Source organism: Aotus nancymaae, unplaced genomic scaffold, assembly GCF_030222135.1.
Source record: "Aotus nancymaae isolate 86718 unplaced genomic scaffold, 86718_ANA_hifiasm-v0.15.2.pri h1tg000040l, whole genome shotgun sequence".
Classification (NCBI taxonomy): Eukaryota; Metazoa; Chordata; class Mammalia; order Primates; family Aotidae; genus Aotus; species Aotus nancymaae.
This window is the reverse complement of record NW_026988454.1, coordinates 13,139,158-13,155,104: the sequence shown is the minus strand read 5'-3', so window position 1 is coordinate 13,155,104 and position 15,947 is coordinate 13,139,158. Positions and strand designations below refer to the sequence as shown.

The following is a 15,947-nucleotide window of genomic DNA, read 5'->3' as shown; positions in this document are numbered from 1 at the left end:
CAAAATTGTCCTTTTATTTTAAATCAGTCCAGTTAAAAATTGACAAAATGAAAGGCCGGGCGCGTTGTCTCACGCCTGTAATCCCAGAACTTTGGGAGGCCAAAGCGGGCAAATCACAAGGACAGGTGTTCGAGACCAGCCTGACCTACATGGTGAAACCCTGTCTCTACTAAAAATACAAAAATTAGCAGGGCATGGTGGCACATACCTGTAATCCCAGCTACTCAGGAGGCTGAGGCAGGAGAATCACTTGAACTCGGGAAGCGGAGGTTGCAGTGAGCTGAGATTGCCCCGTTGTACTCCACCTGGGTGACAGAGCGAGACTCTGTCTCAAAAAAAAAAGAAATTGACAAAATGATTTGCAGTTATAACCAATAAGAAATCTTAAAAACAACATTTGAAAAAGAACTGAAATATATAAACACACCTTTTAAAGAACTGAAATACATACACATACCTTTTTTCTTCACACTTTGGCTCTTTTATCAGAATAAGCTACTTTTCAGAGTATTTGTTTCTCAGACCAATGTAAAATTTTTGAACCATTATTTTTCTATTGTTCTTTTCCTGTCATGCCTACTCCCCATCCTACCCTCTGCCAGTGGCTGTTTTCTCCGGGATATTCACTTAGTAAATATTTTAGTTTCTACTGTGTGTCAGGCCTAATTTTAGGAACTGGAATTATAGCAGTGAGACAAATAGACAAAAATTCTTCTTGTGGAGTATACCACAGGGTTTAGCAATCTACTACCCATGGTCCAAATCCTGTTGGTAGCCTGTTCTGTAAATAAAGTTTTATTGAAACACAGCCATGCTCACTTACCTATTTTATATTACTTTTTTTTTTTGTAATAACAGTTGAACAGTTGCAGCAGAGAACACATGGCTCATAAACCCTCAAATGCTATAAAGTTTACTAGCCTATGTTTCACACATGTATTATCTGTGAAGAAAACAGATAATAAAAATAAACTATATAGTATTTTGATGTCAGTTCTAAGAAGAAAAATCAGGAAAGGTATATGGGCAGTGTAAGTGTGGAGGTACTGCAGTTTTTATGTGGTTGTAGAAGGTCTAGTGGAGAACGTGATATTCGAAGGGGTAAGGCATGCAGCAAGTGCCATGTCTATTCAAAAATAAGGAGACCAGTATAGATTGAGCAGAGTGAGTGAGGAATGAGTAGTGGAAGATCAAGGAAGATAGGTACAGAGGGACACGGTCATGTAAATCTTATTTGTCTTACTTGATCTTTGAATGAGATGGAGAAGCATGGGAGAGGAACCATTAGAGCTTTTTTGTTCTCTTTTTGGATAGCTGTATTTTCAGAAGGATTTTATTGTATTGGATTAATACTCTCCTAGTTGATCTTCTTGTGTTCTATTTTGTGATTAAAAAATTGAGTAAGGTTAGTTTCTCGTATATCAGGCAGCCATTGAGATACAAGTCTATCATATCCGTTCTAAGTGTTTTCTTTAGATGAAATATTTTAGCCTTTCATTTGTGTCTCGTGTGTCAAGCTTTTTTGAACTCCATAGTATCTTAATCAGATTAATCCAGGCAAAAATTTAGAGTGGTACCTACAGTTGTGGATATATCTTAAAGATGTGCCAAGGTAGATGAAGGACTTAGATGTGAAATAAATGAATACAAAGAAGAAAATGAAAAGTTAAACCTATCCAAAGGAAATCAATTTTAAATATTTTGTTTAGAGTGGGAAACTGTGAAAAGCTCAGAACCTGTTAAAGAGACGGTCCAGACAACTCAGAGCCCAACTCCAGTTGAAAAGGAGACAGTGGTTACAACCCAGGCAGAGGTTTTCCCTCCTCCTGTTGCTATGTTGCAGGTTAGTGTTGAAGTGGGTTTTTTTCCTTACGTGTTGTTGTACATTTCTGTTTTTACTCATGTATTTACTTTATAAAATGGACGAAAAAGGCCGTATCAGAATAAATATCAGTGGTGTTAGGGAAAAGAATATTTCTTTTAAAACTCTTTTTTCAAAAAGTCTGCTAATGCTGTGGTATCGTTGTACTAGACACATTAGGTTTAAAATAAAGGTAAATATGGAAATATTGTTTCTGAGAACTCACAGGATTTTTTTTTAGATTTATGTTTTTCTGAGAAGTCAAACTGATAGAACAATAAGTTATGAGTTTAATCAAATACTTTTTGAAAAATTATTTTTAGAAGTGATGTTACTCATATTTTAAAATGTTTATTGAACAAATATTTATTATTGGCTCTGTGACACTCTTCTAGGCATCAGTGAAAAATCCTCACAAATCTCTGTCCTTTTAAAAGCTTTTATTCTCAATAGTGGTGACAGAAAATGTAAAATAAATATGATTATGAGATCCTATGGAAGGAAAAAGGTAGTGTAAGACTAATCTATTTTAAATATAATGGTGAGGATAGACCTAATTGAGAATGAGAAATTTGAGCAATGACTTAAAGGCACTAAGGGAATTAATCATGTGGCTATCTGATGAAAAAACACTGTATTCAGAGGCAGCAACCAGTGCAGAGGTCCAGTGCCAGGAATATGGTCTCATGTTCTGGGAGTGAAAAGTGGGCTAGAATAAAGCCAGTGAAAGGCAAGTTAGTTAAAGATAAACCTCTCTAAGTACTTTGCCTTTGACTTGGAATGAGATGAGGATGATGCGTCTTTACATGCGACAAAAGAGAAATGAGGAGCCATTGGAGGACTTTGAGCAGAGGAGTGACTTGATCTGGCTTACAGTTTTGAAGGATAGCACTGGCTACTATTTTGAGAATAGGCTGTAGTGAGCATTGACCAGCTAAAAGACAATTGGACAATTGTAGCAATCCAGATGAGAGCTGGTGGTGGCTCAGAATAGACTTCTAGCAGTGGAGATAATAAGAAATAGTCACATACTAGGTGCATTTTGAAGGTGTAACCAACAGGACTTTTTTTTTTTTTTTTTTTTTAGCATGATTGAATTTGGGGTTATGAGCAAAAGCAGAGGCAAAGTTTTTAGTCCAAGAAATTGGAAGGATAGAGTTACCATTATCTGAGAATGGGAAAGACTGTGGGAAGAGTTCTCTTGGGAAGGACAACTGGAAATCAGTTGTTTCATATGTGTTAAGTAGAAGTATCTTTTAGTCAACACAATTGAGTTGTTGTATAGACACTTGATAAAATGTGAAGTTTAGAAGAGAGAGAAAACTGTGGTGCAGATAAATATTTGCGACTTTTTGTACCTAGAATGAGTAAAAGATACTTATGCTGGGATAAGAAAATAAATTCATGAGAAATTTAAGCCATTCTAAAGTTGTCATTGACATGCTTCCTCAAGGTGGTTAGGTTGCATAACATAGGTAGGTATTACTAAGCTGAGGGGGAGATGGCAGTTTAAAATGGAGCATAATATTCAGTATTGAACTAGGTGACCATTACTTTACATCACTTGAATGTAAGATAAAATTCACAATCTCCACGTAAAAACTATCTGTTGAATAACATTGCCTTGTTTTTACCCTGAGTAGGTTCACTTGCAAGTACACTAAAAGTGGAGATAAAACCCTTTTTAATGATCTTTATTACCTTCTTGAAAGAAATAGAATAATTTGCCTTTAGTTGTTCCAAGGTGCAGGTGAATAAACTGATGAGTGAACTTTTTTGTCTATCCACAAAAGATTCCAGTGGCGCCAGCTGTGCCTACAGTTAGTTTAGTCCCACCAGCATTTCCTGTGTCGATGCCAGTTCCTCCTCCTGGATTCAGTCCAATCCCTCCACCTCCTTTTTTACGAGCAAGTTTTAACCCTTCACAACCGCCACCTGGTAAGGAATTTCTGTTTTAATATTTGAACTCTATTTAAATTAGCATTTAAGTTCTTCTTCCAGATTTAAATGCCACAGATCAGTGATTCTGAGACCTTAGCATGCATAGGCTTGTTAAAGCACAGATTGCTGGGCCCATCCTCCACTGTTTTTGCTTTACTAGGTCTGTGGTAGGGCCAGAGAGTTTTCTTTTCTAACTTGTTCTCAGGATGTACCAGGAGAAGCACTGACAGAGAAAAATGGAATTTTTTTAGAATAATTGAAAATCATGGCTGGGCACAGTAGCTCACATCTGTAGTCCTAGCACTTTGGAGGCCAAGGTGGGCAGATCACTTGAGGTCAGGAATTTGAGACCAGCCTGGCCAACATGGTAAAATCCCATCTCTACTTAAAAACTACAAAAATTAGATAGGCATGGTGGCACATGTCTGTAATTCCAGCTGCTCAGGAGGCTGAGGCAGGAGAATGGTTTGAACGTGGTAGGCAGAGGTTGCAGTGAGCCAAGATTGCACCACTGTGCTCCAGCTTGGGTGACAGAGCAAGATTTTGTCTCAAAAAAAAGAGGAAATAAAAAGAATTATTACTCTTAAAATAATGTAAAATTTTTGTTTCAGTTTTTATATGAAAGTTCTCTAATAATTATCAGCATTTCTTCAGAAAATTTGCAGTGTCCCTCCTAAGAATCAGTAGGCTCCATTTTGACATTAGAAATTATATTTAAAAGGTTAATTGAATTTGGAATACTTCATTTTGACCTAATAAATTATTTTTATTCTTTAAATACAGAATGCTTCATGAATTTGTGTGTTATCCTTGCACAAGAGCCATGCTAATCTTCTCTGTATCATTCCAGTTTTAATATATTTGCTGCCAAATCAAGCACTGACCTAATAAATTATTGATAAACACGAAAAGTTTCTTGAATTATAGTTTCTAGGTAAAAACTACAGATTACTTAAACACATCTAATCAACTAAATATATAGTTTAAGATAGAGCTTTTAGGCCGGGTATGGTGGCTCACACCTGTAATCCCAGCACTTTGGGAGGTTAAAGTGGGAGGATCGCTTGCATCCAGGAGTGCGAGACCAGCCTAAGCAACAGAGTGACACCCTGTCTCTACAAAAAATAAGAAAGTAGACAGATGTGGTGGGACACACCCATAGTCGCAGCTACTCAGGAGGCTGAGATGGGAGAATTGCTTGAACCCAGGAGTTGGAGGCTACAGTGAACTGTTTGTACCACTGCACTCCAGTCTGAGTGACAGAGTGAGACCCTGTCTCCCAAAAAAACAAAAAAAAAAAAACAGCTTTTATTATTAGGCCATTGGAGGTTAGGTTAGAATGATGATGGAGAGATTCTTGTGAACTCCTGGACACAAGAGATCCTTCCACCTCAACCTCCCAGAGTACTCGGATTACAGGCATGAGTCATCACACCAACCTAAAAGCTCCATCTTAAACTATATAAGCAATTATATATGTTTAGTTGATGAGATATGTGTTTAAGTAATCTATAGTTTTTACCTAGAAACTCTAATTCAAGAATTTTTTTATCAAGTTTATTGGGTCAAAACAATATATATATTATTTTTCAAAATTAAACAATGTATTTCAATTCATGAATTATTTGCATATTAAAAAAGAAATACGGTATGTTGACTTTTGTAACTTAAGTTCTTAGATGTTGGGTAGAGTTTTTAGCAAGACTAAAAAAATTTGTTGTCTGAGAATGGTTGTAATTTACAGGTCATGTAAGCAAATATATTAAGTTACAGTTTAATGTGTAATTGGAAATTAATACAGATATTAATAACTTTATTTTATTTTGAGACGGAGTCTCGCTCTGTCACCAGGCTAGAGTGCAGTGGCATGATCTCAGCTCACTGCAACCTCCACTTCCCAGGTTCAAGCCATTCTCCTGCCTCAGCCTCCGCGTAGCTGGGACTGCAGGTGGGCGCCACCACGCCTTGCTAATTTCTTGTATTTTTAGTAGAGATGGGGTTTCACCGTGTTGGCCAGGATGGTCTTGATCTCTTGACCTTGTGATCCACCCACCTCGGCCTCCCAAAGTGCTGGGATTATAGGCATGCGCCACTGCGCCCAGCCAATAACTTTATTTTAAATATTGAAAAGTTTGTGAAAAATTTTGTGTATTTGTGATTTCAAAATTAAAAATTATTTCAGAAGATATTTTTAAGTCATTATTTCAAAAATCATATCACATAGGCTTTATAGTCCTTGTTCCTTATTAATTTGTTGAAAAATCATGTCTTCTTATTTTTTAGTCACTTATTTAAAAAGGTATATTTTATTAAAAATAAAATTAAAAATTAAATATGTATATCATATAATTTACCACAAAACTTAGTTACAATGAGGATTGTGAGAGGAGGAACAAACCTTGAATATCAAAGATTTTACAGTTTAAAATTCTTTTAGCCACTATTTTCTAGTTGAATGTAATGGTGGTTTTATATTTCACAAAATGCAAAGAAGCAAACTTATGATTTGATATTTAAAATGATTAAGAAGCTGAGCGCCATGGTATGTTCCTCTGATCCCAGCTACTAGGGAGGCTGAAGTAGCAGGATTGTTTGAGCTTAGGAGTTTGAGACTAGCCTGAAAAACAGACTCATTATCTAAAATTACTTAATTGAAATCATTAAAAAGCCAGTATTAAATTGAAGATTTATTTCAATGCTTAAAACATAGTATTATCCACAGTTAACGGAAATATTTTGATCTAGTGAGTAAATGATACACATGTATCACATAAAGTAGCATATTTGACAGATGACATTATTGCATATAGCGTGATCTGTAGCTTGAAATAGAATGTTAAACTCTCCCTATGTCATCACTGTTGATAAACAGTTTACCTGGCTCCTATTAATCTTTGATTATATAGCACCATAGAGCATACCACAGGACTTGAATGAGTAAATAAATAGGATATTCTCATAAATCAGGATCTCTTTGCTTTACCTAGCTTATTACGGATCAGATAAGGTTTTGTATATAAAAGCCATTTTTAAAATAGAAAATACATATACAAATAGGAGGTTGTAGTCCATTTTAAGAATATGGAGTTTCATTTGTAGCTATTGGAATCTTTGATTTAAAATAAGTAATTTTTCTTGTGCTATTTTATTTTTGGGTTTTTTTCCATGTAGGTTTTATGCCGCCTCCAGTTCCCCCACCTGTTGTGCCACCCCCTACGATTCCACCAGTAGTACCAACATGTAAGTTTTCCACTTTAAGAGTTTTCTTTATTCATGGTAATGTTAGTTTTAGTGTTAGTTTGTGTCAGTTCTCATTCTTGTGAATTACCATTAATTTTTTTTTGTTATGAAAGTTTTAAGACAAATGCATGTTAGATAATTTCTAAAATACAGTAAATGATAGTTCTTATGTAAATTTGCTTGATTGTCTTAAAATGTCTTATGATTGGTTTTATTTTAATCAAAATTCAAAGAAGGTGCTCTCATATTTGTTATGTTTTTGGTTTTGCTATGTGTATGTCTTAATGTAGTGCAGTCCTGCCCCAGTCCTACATTCCTTTTCTTAATGCTTCATGATTTGTCGAAGAAACAGTTCAATTATATATATAAGAGCTTAAATAATGGATTTGGTTTTTTGCTTCTTAGTGGTACTGAAATTACTGTCTTTGCATTTCCTATAAAATGGAAGTTAGCACCAAAGGCTTGCTTAGATTTTTGTAGGTTTAGTATTATATATTACATCAGAAGTCATGCAGTGCCTTTTTGTCCTCCTGCCCCACAATTTTTTGAGGGGGAATGTAAAACCTTATTTTTTAGAGCAGTTTTCTAGGTTCTCAGCAAAATGGAGCCAAAAGTACAGAGGATTCCTTTAAGCCCCCACCCACCATACATGCACAGGCTCTCATTGTCGACATCCTCCACCAGAGTGGTATGTATATTGCAATTAGTCAGCCTACATTGACAAATAATTATCACACAAAGTCCTTAGTTTACATTTTGGTTCACTCTCGATGTCTTGTTCGACTTTTAATGACGTTAAGATTGATCAGAACATTCAGTGGAATAGTGGAAACTGGTCATTAAAAACATTTCCTTTCATCCATTGATGATTGTTTCTTAGATCTACTTTTTATTTGTTGAAGAGTAGTAATCTTTCTAGATGTATAATTCCTTACATGTTTCTTAGCTTAAATGAAGAAAATGTTTTCCTTAATCAGGTAATGGAACTTAGTTACCTTGAAGTATGGTTTGTACAGGAAAGTCAGGGTGAATGCTCTTTTTTCTTTAATTGCCATTTCTCAGGGTCATGAATTCTGTAGGTATTTCCAGTGATATCCAGTGACCGAAGAGAGATTTCTCTTAATTCTTCTCATCTTGTCCTCCCTTGTCCCCCTCCCCTTCTTTTTTCTCCTTCAGTTTTTTTTTATTATTTATGGATTAATGAATTTTTACTTCTAGTCAGTTGCATTGATTTTTTTTTTTTTAATGTAAATTGTTTCATCTTTGGACAGTGGGAGACCTGTGTTGCCTCCCTGACCTTTTGAGATGATTACATTAGTTTTGAGAGCTGCTTAGCTTTCTGGCCCAGTGTATCCCAGACTAATCTTGTGTTTTCCTCCCTCCAGTCTGAGAATCAGCCATTTTTCTAATTGGGGTCTGGTATCTAGAGAATTCAGTCTGGGTTCTCATTTTGCCCTTGGGTTTTCATTGAGTCTAGGAATTTTTAGTGGACAAAACTAGAAAATGTGCATTTTGAACAGAAAAAAAATGAATATGCACTGTTATTTTAAAAATTAGCTACTTTGATTTTTATATTTGCCTCTGTTCTCATATACTGAAAACAGTAACATGATTGTTTTTCGTTATCATACAATACAGACATAAAGACACACATAGTAGTTTGAAAGTAGTGTTACTGCCAACAAGGCTACCCGATGAAACTAAGATTTCTCTACCACTTTTTTTATCCTAAAGGTGTATGATCATAACTTAGGGGTACATGTATAGGTATCTATAAATATGTGTTTGTTACATGAGTAATCTATATAACAAAATGAGTTTACCTATATAACAAACTTGCATATGTACCCCTGAACCTAAAAGTTTAATAAAAAATGTATAATTACTGTTTTTTCACGGTTACCTGAAATAAATTTTTTCTTTGTCGTTGTGGTACCAGTTTCATATGTGATTTTTTTTTTTTTAATTTTATGGAATATATACTCTAGCCTACTTGGTTTTGATGTCTGTTTTCTTTACTAGAGTAGACGTTTCAAAAGTAATGCAATTCAACCGTAAATATAGACATTTATTCATTTTCTTTTTCCTATCATTGGACTTTATAGAAATGCTAAATATACACTTTTAATAATTTTTTCATTCTAGTCTACTCTTTAAAGTAAATCTCCAGGCGTCTGAAAAAACCTTGAGTAATTCAGGCAAGCCTACCTCAAAAATTAGACTTGAAGAGTGTATATGATTATAGAGATTTTAACTTTTGAGTAACTATTTCATTTTCCTTGTATTCTTAAACTTTCTCCCTTTCAGTGTTTACATAGCTTTAAAATTTGGCTGCGTATGGTGGCTCATGCCTGTCATGTCAGCACTTTGGGAGGCCAAGGCGGGCAGATCACTTGAGGTGTCAGGAGTTTGAGATAAGCCTGGCCAACATGGTGAAACCCCATCTCTACTAAAGATACAAAAATTAGCCAGTCGTGGTGGTGTGTGCCTATAATCCCAGCTACTCAGGAGGCTGAGGCAGGAGAATCACTTGAACCCAGGAGGAAGAGGTTGCAGTGAGCTGAGATCACGCCACTGCACTCCAGCCTGGGCGATAGAGCGAGACTCCATCTCAAAAAAAAAGATAGGTTTAAAAGTCTTTATTTTTGTTATTGTTGGTTTATTAGGAAGAATTGTTTATTCTTTCTGATAATTAGACAAGTGTTCAGAAGTCATTTCTGAATTCACTATTCACAGAGGCTTACCCTAGAGCCCACCTCCCAATTTTTTCTTAGTTCACTAATTTTGGAAAATCTGCAGTCAATTAGTGGAAAAAGAGAAATAGTTGTGTGCCAGGTGCTATCCAACTTGCTTTTGCTGTCTCATTTAATTCTTACACATGACCACAGGTGGTTTTATTTTTGTAACTCTGTTGTTTGCTAACCATTTGTTCAGGTAATCTAGAGTTACTTACGAAGATAAAACATTTCCTAAGGTCTCCAAGTATGATTTTACAGTATTCTAAGTGACATAAATTGGACTGAAAGTTGTAATTGTGTAATTATTTTGTATTCCTCTGGTTGTGTGTGACGTATATGCACTTAGGGATTTTTCTACCCATTCTTTAAGATGGAAAGTTTATGGCTTCATATTTGTAGTCCACACTCATCTGTTGAGTTTCTAACTTCATTTGACAAAAGGTAATGTTAGATGAATGTTTGGACCTTAGTACCTCGTAATTGCAGGGGGATTGGGCAGATTTTCATACTCATACATTTCAGTCTTTACTAGTCATTTCTGTATGTTTAGATATTCACTTATCTGGCATTCCTGGAAAATTATTTTTTTGTTGTTACTGAAATTTACTTTTTGAGTGCTGGTCTTAACATTTTTGGTGAAATATTTCTGAAAATTGTTAGTTTTCCCTATTTTTGGGTAAAGGTTTCATGACGCCTCATTTGTCATTTGAGCATTTGTTATTATATAATGTGCTTAGTAATACAGAGATGCCACTAAATTAAATACATTTAAAACTTCTTAGCACATCAATTGACTAATTAAATCTGAAATACATTTTTCTCCTCTTGAAACAGCTTTAGTGCAGCCGTCATTATCCATAACCCCGGAAACTGTGAAAGATGTTGGATTTGGTAGCCTTGTTATACCAGGCGGTTCTGTTGCCAGCAATCTTGCTACTTCTGCTCTGCCAGCTGGAAATGTTTTTAGTGCTCCAACTAAACAAGCAGAGCCTGAAGAAAAAGTACCTCATCTTATAGACCACCAGATTTCTTCTGGTGAAAACACCAGATCAGGTAAATAATAATAGTAAAATAAAAAAAGTTAAGTCTAAGCTAGGTTGCCTCTGTGTATTTGGTGTTTAATTCTGGGATGGCATGCATTTGTAACCATTACAATCTACAAATGTTGAAATGTTGCACTTTTTTTGAAAGAGATCACTATGTCCTAAAATTTCTATTTTAAAAAATGGCGTTCTGTTCAGGATGATGTAGATTTCAATACCTTTCCATAAAGACCCTCATACCACCACCCCCTTATTTTTGTCCTATTGGGACTACTTCAGTGTGTTGTCAAAATAATATTGCACAAAATCTGTATACTTACAGAAAGATAAAAATGAGCAAGTATTGGATGGGAATAACTTCTGCCAGGAACTTACTTCTAATAGGTATTATCCAGCTAGATCTAGAAGATAAATAAGGTGTTTGAAAGCAGTAACTCCTTTTTCTATGGCTCCACTGTTGGTCCATTAAGAATTATGGTTTAGAGGCACTTGACCTTGATGCCCACTTGGGTCTCTTCCAAGAGTACTTTCCTTTCCTTTCTTTCCTGTTCTAAAGCCTTTTAAATAAACTTCCACTCCTGTTCTTTTCTTTAAAAAAAAAAATATGGTTTAGAAAGGCTTTTAATAAAGGTGGAAAATTAGTATAGCCTGACATTTTTGTTAAGTTAAAAGATTTTTTGTAGTAGCTAGTGTACCTTGATTATTGCGGGATACACGTAGCTGATTAAGCTAAAACTATTGGAAGTTTTTTACTGTTATTTTGAATTATTTCTCTTTTTTATTTTAGTGATTCCAAATGATATTTCAAGTAATGCTGCAATTTTAGGAGGACAGCCACCAAATGTGACAAGCAATTCTGGAATTCTGGGAGTCCAAAGACCAAATGTATCAAGTAATTCTGAAATTCTTGGGGTCCGGCCATCTAATGTTTCCAGTAGTTCTGGGATTATTGGAGCCCAACCACCAAGTATTCTAAATAACTCTGGAATTTTGGGAATACAGCCACCCAGTGTGTCAAATAGTTCTGGACTTTTGGGAGTGCTACCCCCAAATATACCTAACAATTCTGGACTTGTAGGAGTACAGCCACCAAATGTTCCAAATACTTCTGGACTTCTGGGAACACAGCCACCAGCCGGACCTCAGAACTTACCCCCTTTAAGTATCCCTAATCAAAGGATGCCCACAATACCAATGTTAGACATTCGTCCAGGACTAATACCACAGGCACCTGGGCCAAGATTCCCTCTAATACAGCCTGGACTTCCACCCCAACGGGGAATCCCACCCCCATCGGTACTTGATGCAGCTCTTCATCCACCACCCCGTGGACCTTTTCCTCCAGGAGATATTTTTAGTCAGCCTGAAAGACCTTTTCTAGCTCCTGGAAGACAAAGTATAGACAATGTTTCTAACCCAGAAAAAAGGATACCACTTGGGAATGATAACATTCAACAGGAAGGAGATAGAGATTACCGGTTTCCTCCTATAGAAACCAGGGAAAGCATTAGTAGACCTCCCCCTGTGGATGTTAGAGATGTGGTTGGGCGGCCTATAGATCCAAGAGAAGGTCCTGGACGGCCTCCGCTAGATGGTAGGGATCATTTTGGAAGACCTCCTGTAGATATAAGAGAGAATCTTGTGAGGCCAGGTATAGACCATCTTGGTCGAAGAGACCACTTTGGCTTTAATCCAGAGAAGCCCTGGGGGCATAGAGGAGATTTTGATGAGAGAGAGCATCGGGTTCTACCGGTCTATGGTGGTCCAAAAGGCTTACATGAAGAAAGAGGTAGATTTCGGTCTGGAAACTATCGATTTGATCCTAGAAGTGGTCCTTGGAACAGAGGATTTGGACAAGAAGTTCACAGAGATTTTGATGACCGCAGAAGACCCTGGGAGAGGCAAAGGGATAGGGATGACAGAGATTTTGATTTCTGCAGAGAAATGAATGGAAATCGTCTTGGACGAGACAGAATTCAAAACACTTGGGTCCCTCCTCCTCATGCTCGGGTTTTTGATTATTTTGAAGGGGCCACTTCTCAACGAAAAGGTGATAATGTGCCTCAGGTTAATGGTGAAAATACAGAGAGACATGCTCAGCCACCACCTTTACCAGTACAGAATGATCCTGAACTTTATGAAAAACTGACATCTTCAAATGAAATAAGCAAGGAGAAGAGTGACACAGTTGCTGATATAGAAAGTGAACCAGTGGTAGAAAGCACAGAAACTGAGGGGACATAATCATCACTCAGTAGGTAAAAGATACCTTTTGTAAAGTTGTCATCTCTCTGTAATAGATAATGGCTGACTGGACCATAGTTGTTCACTTTTGTCTGCCAGAATTAAGTTAATCTGATGTTCATGTTCACCTTTCTCTTAAAATAATTGTACAACTGACTTGTATAGACATTGTTCTTAATATGAACATGGTAGGTAAACTTTTTTTTTATTTTTCTGATAAAAATATAAATGTTGCCCCCAGATTCTTTTAACGTCAAGGAAATGAATAACAGCTTGTCAGAGACTTCCTATGGAAGAAAGAATTTTTTAGATAACTATCATTAGGTTGGATATGGTAATAGATATATTTCAAAATAGCAAGTGGTGGTATATCTTATCCATATCTTTAGGCTGCTGCAGAATTTTAAGGTTATAGACAAAGCTGTGATATTTTATGCAAAGACTGGCTCTAGGTATTTGAGGAGCACAATACAGAGATTTTAAAAAGTGATTTTGTAAAATCTACACTATGGTCTCTGTTTCTCCAAAGTAAGTGTTTGTGATTTGTTCCTCATACTGCAGTGAGTAAAAAAGAAACAAGAAAACAACAACATAAATATTAAAGTACGTTTCAATGTTGGGTGAATTTTGTTTTTAGATGCCAATAAAACTTATTTGTTTGATAACAGTGTTCTAGGAATTGTATTTTTTTAACCTATAAATTCTTAAAACCTTGAATTATTATTAGCATGTGCTTATTTTTTGCAAAAGCTTTCTATCATAACAATGACGAACTATGTGGTGGAAAAAGCATGTACTTTGATATAAAAATCATGCAGTCTTCTCAGTATATGTATAATACCTGTATATTTATTGTGTAAGTCATGTAGTTTTTTTTTTCTGTTTCTCTGTATGTCTGTCTTCATGCACATACAGAGAAAATAGAAAGTTGAAAGAGTTTAGATAATAAAGTATTATTTAAAATCTGATAGAAAATTGGAGAAATTTGGCTAATTAACATGGCTTATAGTTAAAGCTCTTAGTCTTGGTGAAGGTAAAATAAGATATCTTATAAAGAAATTCATTGGCAGTTTGTCAATTCTATTTTTAATATAGTTAAGCATGAAGCCAGATTTAAGCATGGAGCTAAATTTCACATAAATGCTTGCATTGCTTTGTTTCACACTATATTTGCTATTCTGCATAGATAGTACTGGCACTAAAGTACTCACTGGTCACGTGCCTGAAGTTAATTTCTTAATTGCACAAAATGTCTAGTGGTGCTAGTCGACTTAAAGACATTAATATGTATACCATGAACAAAATACCCATCATGTATTTTGTAGGGCTCTAGGTAACACTGTAGCCTCCAAGGTAAACTGAGTAGAAAAAAAATTAGGGGTTGGCTTGTTTGTTTTTGCTTTTGGTTTTAATTTTTATTTATTTGCTGTTTGTTCTCTTTTAGATTTTACTTACATACACATATATAAAGCCATTGGTGGTTTTGAGTTTCTAATGGAAGGCTTTTATTTGGTTTTATAAATAGTCATTTTTGTTTCCAGTGCCTTCCCAGCAATTCATCATTTGCTCTGTTTATCTAAAATTCCTAAGCAAAGATAGCTCCAAAAATTGATAGAGCACACCAGACATTTAAAATTCGATTGGTCTTGCCAACCTCTGATGACCTAGAGAGCTATAAGAACTTTAAGGTTCCTGGCCAAAAATAAAAGATTTCTTACAAGTTCTGAACAGAGATAGTACATTATTTATTTTGTTTAGAAAAGTAAAGGGTAAAAATGTTTAAATGGTGTTTATTTCCAAGATAATTCAATCAATCATTTGAGTTGGTTTCAGCTATTTTTTCCTTAGGGTAATAAGGAAAAACTGTTATATGGGTATAAAATTTTAATGTTCAGGAAATACTGCCCTTGCCCTTAAGGAAATTATATTGGCTGAGATTTCTCTCAAACTAGTTTAGTTGTGTTTACCATTATTAAAATTAAGTGACATTCACTTGGATTAAGTAGCAATAAAAAGCATGAGACTTTCTAGTGATTTTTGATGCCAAGCTTTTTATCACTGTTGGGCCTTCATGTGTGTACTTGAAAAAAATAATGTACAAACATTGCACTCGTTTGAAGATTCTAGTGGTGAAAGTTACCTACCCAGTTATGAGTACTGTGTCTAGAAACCAATCTTGGAAATGTGTGACAACACTCTTTTAAAGTAGCTGAAAGAAATTACTGTGTGCTTGTTCTTTGTCCTTATTTTTTTGTTGTATAGAATTTAAGTGAAAGGAGATTATCCTAATTCAGAATTTTCAAAACTCCTAATTGTATTTGCCATTTATTAAATGATGGAGAGAAAAATTAATTATCTTTGATAAATTTGGCATAGGACCTATCACATTTTTTATGCTTTGGTCACAATTCTGTCACTAGAATGCTAGCAATTAGAAATGTTCAAGGAATAACCTAACCACTTGAATATATTGGTTTGAAGTGTTGCAAGCAGTGATAACTAGACACCAAATCATGTAGTGTTTTAATTTGTGACATGTTAGAATGATAGCCTTTCTGCAGTATTAGCGAACAGAACCACTAATTTTAAATTTTTATCTGTAAACATTTCATTAAACATTAGCTTGTGTTCTTAGCATAAATGCATACACTGATAGAAACTTATTTTATAGCAGAGTAGTCTATCTGCATCATATTATGGGTAGAATATTCCTTTATTCTAATTTTATTTCAATAAAGAGTAGACAGATAATTTGAAAGTATTGGAAGGTGAAAATACTAGATGTTTGAAATTATTTAAAACTCTGGAAGTAACTCCATATAATTACTTGATAAAAATGCATTTATTATTTAAACTGTTGCATTCTTACAGGACTAGTTC

General features: G+C 35.3%; 1 protein-coding gene and 1 non-coding gene across 8 annotated transcripts in view; one reads left to right on the top strand and one right to left on the bottom strand.

Moving 5' to 3' along the window:
- SCAF8 (SR-related CTD associated factor 8) overlaps positions 1–15,947 on the top strand; it is a 218,261-nt gene that overhangs the window by 91,534 nt on the left and 110,780 nt on the right. For 3 of the 7 annotated variants that reach the window (XM_064360527.1, XM_012451797.2, XM_012451799.3), the window contains exons 17-21: positions 1,710–1,843; positions 3,655–3,799; positions 6,974–7,042; positions 10,615–10,833; positions 11,611–13,081. In XM_064360527.1, the coding sequence (XP_064216597.1) occupies positions 1,710–1,843; positions 3,655–3,799; positions 6,974–7,042; positions 10,615–10,833; positions 11,611–13,067 (2,024 nt within the window). In that variant the 3' untranslated portion in view covers positions 13,068–13,081. Of the gene's footprint in view, positions 1–1,709; positions 1,844–3,654; positions 3,800–6,973; positions 7,043–10,614; positions 10,834–11,610; positions 13,738–15,947 lie in introns of those variants that run through there. The other 4 variants (XM_012451807.2, XM_012451791.2, XM_012451803.2 and 1 more) reach the window with 2 other exon arrangements.
- On the bottom strand, positions 4,576–4,678 carry LOC135268510 (U6 spliceosomal RNA). The gene has a single exon (XR_010336824.1). It is a non-coding gene; the product is annotated as a U6 spliceosomal RNA (small nuclear RNA).